This window comes from Hyaena hyaena, unplaced genomic scaffold (assembly GCF_003009895.1).
Source record: "Hyaena hyaena isolate Hyena2069 unplaced genomic scaffold, ASM300989v1 scaffold_285, whole genome shotgun sequence".
NCBI lineage: Eukaryota > Metazoa > Chordata > Mammalia > Carnivora > Hyaenidae > Hyaena > Hyaena hyaena.
This window is the reverse complement of record NW_024080917.1, coordinates 1540471-1547971: the sequence shown is the minus strand read 5'-3', so window position 1 is coordinate 1547971 and position 7501 is coordinate 1540471. Positions and strand designations below refer to the sequence as shown.

The 7501-nt window shown below is 63.3% G+C and overlaps 1 protein-coding gene across 1 annotated transcript; it reads right to left on the bottom strand.

The window, feature by feature from the left end:
* Window positions 1-1330: 1330 nt before the first annotated feature.
* On the bottom strand, window positions 1331-3249 carry LOC120241581 (mastin-like). Its single transcript, XM_039246839.1, has 5 exons — window positions 3156-3249; window positions 2824-3004; window positions 2413-2687; window positions 1635-1792; window positions 1331-1539 (listed from the first exon to the last, which is right to left on the bottom strand). Exons 1-5 carry the CDS (start codon window positions 3214-3216, stop codon window positions 1369-1371), a joined length of 846 nt encoding a protein of 281 aa, XP_039102770.1. The 5' UTR covers window positions 3217-3249; the 3' UTR covers window positions 1331-1368.
* Window positions 3250-7501: the final 4252 nt, after the last annotated feature.

The following is a 7501-nucleotide window of genomic DNA, read 5'->3' as shown; positions in this document are numbered from 1 at the left end:
TGACACCTGGGATGAGGGGGCAGGATGCAGCCCGTGGGTGTCCCCACCCCCCACCCCCCATCACCACAGCCGACCTGCCCTTGTCCGCCCTCCGCCTCCCCGCCGCCACTCAGCTGGGTCCCTGCCATGGCGTCCCCAGGTCACGTGGCCGCACCCACTTTGCGGAGACGGGACAACAGCCCGCCGGGACCCTGTGAAGGGTCCCCGCCCTCTGGGGGGGCTGGCACTAGGCCCCCTTGTGGGGCTGCTCCCTGCGTGGTCCTACAGCCGACCGGCGGCTGTCCTCTGGACGACACCCGTGTCCCCAGTGCAGGGAGGGTGCCCAGGAGGCCCTGACTGGTTTGTGGACACAGATGTCCTGTGGCTTCTCCAGACACTTGTTTCCCGGTTTGTCAGCTACGAATTAATCAGTAAAACGGAAGCTCTGAGCTCTTTAAAATTTTTCAGTTCCATGTTTATTTAGTATGTTGTTTCTTTTTTAAGGTGGCTGGGGGCTGGCCGGGGGGCGGTGGAGGGCAGAGCTGCGGTGGAGGGCAGAGCTGCGGCTCCGGGAGCGGAGCGGGCCCGGGAGGACAGGAGTGGCCGGGGCGTCCCCGATGTGGGGCCTCCACGCTGCGGGGCTGGGCGTTCGGGACTCGCAGACAGGCGCGTGGGGCAAGGGGAAGTCCATCCAGCCGGGAGATCCAGAGGCGCCGAAGGGACCCCCATTCTCCTGGTGAAGTGTCCTTGCAGGGCAACCTGAGAGACGGACGTCATCCCCACAGGGAGCCCCTGAGGGGACCTGGGCTTACAGGACACGTTATCAGAATGAACCAGAGACATTTTGATTTGTCAGATGGGACATTTAAAATCCAGAAAAGAACCTGGTGCCAGAAAGGAGGGAAATGGTCTGTAGAAGGGGCCTGACACAGTCCAGGAGATCAGGGTGTCCGGAAGGGGCAGAGGGCAGGGGAAGGGCCCCCCAGGGGCAGAGGGCAGGGGAAGGACCCCCCAGGGGCAGAGGGGAGGGGGAGGGCCCCCCACGGGCTCCCACCGGATCCAGAGCCTTGCATTGCGCCATCCCCCTGACATTCACTCGGGGTCCCCCGGGAGCCACCCCTCTCCTCCCCGCCTAGCCTAAAGATGCCAGCACCCGGGACCCCTACAGGCAGGTGGGCCAGCACCCCCTGAGCCCCAGACACACCACAGTCAAGCACAGAGGCGGCCTTGGGCGGTTTTCCCACAGCGTTTAATGAGGCTCCGTAAACAGTTGTCCATCATTCCTGGGCTCCTTCCCACTCTGGACTCCCCTGGGCAGCCTCCCCTGCTCCCCCCCCCACCCCGCAGGGAAATGCGTTGCCAAGACAGAGGACCTGGGGTCTGTCCCTTCTAGGCCACGGGGCCCAGGGGGACGTGCCGGCGGATCCAGGGCATGTAGCTCGTCACTCGGGTGTACACCCCGGGGAGGTCGTGATGACCACAGGCGTCACCCCAGCTCACGACCCCCACCTGGAACCAGGTGCAATTCCAGCTGCACACCAGGGGGCCCCCGGAGTCACCCTGCGGAGGACACGGGCCTCAGCCGGGCTTCCCGTCCCCGTGGCCCCGGGCTAGCAGGGGACAGAGGAGGGGCCCAGGGCAGCGGGGGGCGTCACCTGGCAGGAGTCCCGGCCCTCACTCCCAGCGCACAGCATGTCAGCGCGGATGAGGTCGTAGCCGCCGCCCGAAGAGTTCCGGTACCGCCGGCTGCATTCCCGGTTCCCCACCACGGGGACCTCCACCTCCTGCAGGCGGTGGGGGGGAGGCAGAGGCACTGCGAGGAGGCGCTGCGTGAGAACAGGGCTCCCTTCTTCCCGCGCACACACTCCTCCCGCCGCGTGCCGGCCGGTCCCGACCCTGGTCCGCACCCACCACCGTAGGTACAGCCCACGACCACCCTCCCGAGCTCTGGCCTCACGGCCTCACGACTCCTAAGGGACCAGATGCCCATACAGCTCCAGGACGCAGTGCTCCCTCGCGGGGTCTGGGCCCCCGAGCCTGAGGACAGGCCCCAGGGGGGGGCCCCCCGAGTCTGCAGGACTCACGCCCCCCTGGGGAAGCTCTGCCTCGGCCACAGAGGAGCCCAGCGCCATGTGGGTCACCCAGACTCGGCGAGCCTGAAGTCCCTCCCCCGTGACGTGACCACCCTTGTGGCCTCCGACCGTGGTGGCCAGAGTCCAGCTGGGATACCGCAGGGGTCTGAGTTAAATCAGAACCGCCTGCCCAGGGCAAGTGTCTAATTCCTGAGGCCTGTTCCAGAAACTTCCTGTCCAAAAGCCTGGCATCCCGCCCGACCCTGGGGACCCCAAAAGGCCCTTGCAGTGAGCCACCCTCTATAAAGGCCCAGCCACCCCATCCCCCCATCCTTCCCCAGCGAGTCTCCCCGATACCTACAGTTGTTCCCAATGCCACCCCAGCCGGTCACCCAGCACATCGTCCTCGAGGGGACCCGTAGGGAGGCAGGCGGGAGGGAGACCGGGCTGACGTCCTCGGAGAGCATCACCGGGGCCTCCAGCCTCAGCAAGGCGATGTCCGCGCCCCCCCAGGCAGACAGGCTCTCGTTGTAGTTGGGGTGGCGGATGATCTCCGCCACCTTGTGCAGCTGGTCGTGGTCATAGAGTCTCAGCTGCCCGACCTGGACCCTGAAGGCACAAGCCTCCAACTCCTCCCTGGGGGAGAAAGGGCTGAGGGCTTCTCAGGGGAGGTGGGGGCCCCCAGGAAGCCCACCCCCAGGGGAAGGACCCTGCACACGGCCCCCTCCACCCCGCCTGCACCCAGCTGCGGGGATGGGGCGTCACCACTCACGGCTCAACGCAGTGGGCAGCGGTCAGCACCCACTCGGGGTGGATGAGGGAGCCCCCGCACAGGTGCTCCCACAGGTAATACGTCATGCTGTAGAACCTCAGGCTGACCTGCCACGGATACTTCCGGGCGGGGACGTCGCAGCCGCCCACGATGCCCACCAGCTCTGGTCCCAGGCCAGGCTCTGCCGAACAGGGTGAGGGGCCATCAGGGGCCCAGACAACGGCCTTCCGGGGCTCAGGAAGGCACAGGGAAGCGTTTCCCAAGGAGACAGTCCCCACACCCCTGGGCTAGTTCTGGGAGCCCTGAACACATTGGAGGGGATCAGGACTCACCGGGGGTCACGGGCGCAGAGCCCCCCAGGAAGGGGAGGGTCAGAAACACCAGCCACAGCATCTCCGGGGCCTGGAGGGAAGAGCTCAGAGCCAGCTTTCTCCTCGGCGGCCCCTTCCCCGGCCGGCCCTCCCGGCCCCCATTTATCCTAGTAACACAGGAAGTGGCCGGGGCGGACCAGCCCTCCTCCGGGGGACGCTCTGTGGCTGCACAGGCCTTCTCCTTCCGTGGGGGACCGCTAGTGCCAGGGCACAGCCAGGCTGGGCGGGCGGCGAGGAGACCCCCGGGCTGCGCTGTGGGAGTGGGTCCCTCGTGAGAACGCGGTCTCGTGAACCTGGTGTGTGGAGACAGTGAGACACGCCCCCACCCCGCCCGGCCGCTGCCTCAGGGCGCTGACTTGAGGCTTAGATGAACTTGAAGCCATCTGCCCTCAGCCTTGCTGCCAGCCCTCAGCCCTTGGTTGCGCTGCTCTGGGCCCCGGTCACTCCTGGACGCTGGCATGCGCCGTGGAGGCCTGGAGCCGATGGCCTGGGGGAACAGCACCTGCGCCCTGGCCCCAGGGGACTCGCGGTCACAGGCTCGGGAGTGGGGCTCCAGGGGCTCCCAATCCAGGCCGCAGGACGGTCTCGGCCACACGGGAGTGGGGGCCGGCTGTCGGAGGGCCCGGGGGACCTTGGGGACTCAGGCTTCTCTGAAGACTATGTCAGCATCCCAGGAGCCGAGGGGACAATGTGGTCAATGTGTCCCTGAACGCAGCCTCCAGGCGCAGGGCACACGGGGGCGCACGGGGTGGGGCGGAGGGTGCAGAGGGCCCAAGCCGGGCCCAGTTGAAGGCTGTGGAAGAATCTGGGGAAGACGGCCGTGACATTCCAGGGCCCTTCCCTGGCCCCAGTCACCGCCCCTGCGAGCCTGCCGCCTGTGGACCAGCCGCGGGCCACCTTCCAGGGGAGCCTGAGGCCTACAGACGGTTCTGGAAGGGCGTGGGGGGAGAGGCGTGTGTGTCTGAGAGGGTCTGCGGCTTCTGCTGGGAGAGCCCTCTGTCATGGCCCCAGCGGTATCCCCCGCATGCACATGTTCAAGGGCTGACCCCCAGCACCTCGGGCGTGGCTGCACCTGGAGACGGGGTCTCTACACGGGCAATTCAGGTAAAATGGGGCCACACGGGCTGCACTCCACTCTGGGTCCTGTAAGAGGCAATGAGGACACAGACAGACCCAGAGGGACCCGGCGAGGGGCCCAGGAGGGGGCCTGCCCTATCTGGATCCGGCCCTCTAGCCTCCAGGAGGGAGACAGACACACTTCCGCGCTGAGGCTGCCCCGTAGGTGGGGTTGGGGGGCTTTGCCCCGAGCAGCCGGCACCCTCCACCCTCTGCTCCCGTCATGCAGTGCGGCTGAGCTGCGGCCTCTCAGGACCAGGATGGATGGATTCCTGGCAGCTCCCTCCCGTGGGCATTGTACCACTCTGTCTACGACTCGTGGACGGTGCCCCAGTGGGCTCGAACTTCCAGCCGGCTTGGTTTCTCTTCCATGGAGAGTGTCTCCCCTGCTCACCTGAGAGGGGGGACATGAGGGAGCGTCCCCGGTCCTCCGGCTGCTGGGAAACTTGCGTCGGAGACCCTCCCACGCTGCGCTGGCCTCAGCCACTCCCCAAGGCACCCACAGGCGATGGAGCAGTGGCCCTGGGCCCCGGGCCCAGCGCATCCTGCATCACAGCTGAGCGACAGAGATGGGGAGATGCACGGAGGCCCACACAGCCCCGGAGAAGGGGCGAGAACCCCCAGCCCCAACCTCAGGGCAGGAGACAGCTGCCTGGTTCTCTGCTGAGGCTGGCTGTGGACCGCAGGGCCAGGGCACAGGCAGGGCCAGGGCATGCGGCAGCATGGTGTGGGGGGCAGCGGGGAGCCCCGGGGCAGGTCAGGGAGGGCACTCTCATCGGGGCGGCCCTGGCTCCCTTCAGCAGGGGCCCCCAGAAGGGGCGGGAGACCCCAGAAAAGGCCTTCGGCCCAGAACCTGCAGGTGCCCAGGGGACCAGCCACAGGTGCGGCCGGACACAGAGCCTAAAGGCGCAAACGGGGCCTGAGGAGACCCTTCCGCCTGCATAGTTCCAGGGCCCATTTGAACCCCAGGGGCCCGTCTGATGATTTCCGTGTGACAGTGTGAGTCAGGCGGCCCTGGAGAAAGCCGTGGGCGATAGGTGGGCACCGCCGTGTGCTCCTGCCCACTCCGACCAGGAAGCCGGGGCCGGACCGGGTCAGTGCGCACACATGGAGACACGCGCACGCACTCACCATTCTGCGTGTCATTAAAGGCGAGAAAAGTCATTTAGAAGCGAGCAGACGCCTTTTAAGGGCAACGCAGCCTCTCAAGCCTTTGATGCTCTTTGCAACAGTTTAGATAAAACTCTTCAAGGAAAATGTTGCAAGATACATATTCAGCAAAAGAAATCAAGTACCGTGATAAAGGTTACCGTAATCCTTTTCAAAAAGATGGTATCAAAGACCAAGAGGAGCCGTATCCACAGTAACCCAGAGTCAACAATCTAGATGGTATGTATCAGCACAACGGAATCAGGAAAGTGAGGCTCTGAGATACGAGGTGCGTGCGGCGCCGACGCGATCTCATCTTCCAGCGGCCGTCTGTTCTAGAAGACAGGGAGGAGAGGGAGAAGAATGGCGGGGGCAGTGGAACGATACAAAACATCATCCACCGATGTGGTAGGAACCAGTCTGAGCCTGTCAGCGAATGTAATAGATTGTAATTAACCCGAGGGACAGACCTTACTGGCTACAAATGGAATTCTGAAGGTGGACTGGATATTCAGACACATGCACAGATCACACGTGGTTTACAAGACAGACGCCGAAGCTGAGGGGGAAAGGGCAGGAAAATGCTAGACCCCACATAGCATGATTTGGTGAAAAGTGTTTTGGGCAAGTTAGAGTTTGTCAAAATTAAGGACACACTCAAAGAGGGGCGCCTGGGGGGCTCAGTCGGCTGAGCCTCCGACCCTTGATTGCAGCTCAGGTCATGGTCCCCGGGTCTGGGGATCGAGCCCCGTGTCGGGCTCTGTGCCGAGTATGGAGCCTGCTTGGGATTTGCTCTCTCCCTCCCTGCCTCTCCCCTGCTCACGTGAGCTCTCTCTATAAATCAATTAATTAATTCTTAAAAAATAATTCTAAAATGGTTAAGTATACTAGATGATTAGGATTTTTCTAATATTTTTATTGTGGTGCAATATACATAACGTAAAATGTATCTTAAATATTTTAAGCACAAGGTTCTGTGGCTTTAAATATATTCACAATGTACACACGTCCCACCATCCACCTCCGGAACTTTCTCATCTCGCAAAACCGATGCTCTGGCCCCCGGCGCCTCGCCCCTCCACCTGCTTCCCCTGCCCGTGGATCTGATGGCTCCAGGGAACTTTGTCCTACTGTATGGTCCTGGGTCCCCCCCCAAGGTACAGGAATGCGGGCAACATCCTCGGGTTTCATCCGTGTTGGGGCAGAATCCCCCCTTCTCGAGGCTGAATCACAGTCCCCTGCTCAGACCGCACAGCGTTGACCCGGTGGCCCGTCGCTGGACGCCCCATCTGCTCCCGGCCTTCAGCCCTTGTGAACAGGCCGCTGTGAACACACGTGGGCTCCTCGGATGTACTTTTGCGGAGCCCGGACTGGTGGGGACATGAGCTGTGGTCCTGGGCCCCGCATGTCACAGAGCCGTTAACACCTACAGATTGAACGCGATCCCTGTGCAAATTCCAGATGGGCCTTTTCACAGGCTCTGATGAGATTTTCCAAAAGCACCCCAGGGCTCACGGGCCAGCAGAGACACGGACCCTTCTGGAGAGGAACGGCGGGGAGGGATGCCCTTATGACAAATCAGGACTCCCTAGGATGCTGTCATGGGACCGTGCTTCCTTCCACGTGGCTCTGTCAGACTGACTCTGGCCGGTGCCCACACTGAGGTAAGCACCTCTGGGTCGCTAGTTGGGTTCTGAGCCGGCACTGCGGCCCCTGATGCCTCTGAGCGCCCGTTCCCCACCTGAAGCCTGACAATGTCCTCCTGGGGTAAAGCTGGCAGAGGACACTGCATGTGTCCCCTTACCGGGACCAGTGCTGATGATTGGTCTTTCAGTCAATCAACAAACACGTACTGAGCCCAGCCCCGTGCCGGTCACAGGGCGGTGAGAACACAGCACACAGAACCGGCAGAGGGTCTGCCCCAGTCTGGGCTGCAGAGTCAGGTCACTGGAGACAGTGAGAAACGCAGAGAAGACACAAAGCGGGTAACAACCAGGGCTATGTGCAAACTAGGCTTCTGTTCGGGGTCCTCACTACTCCTC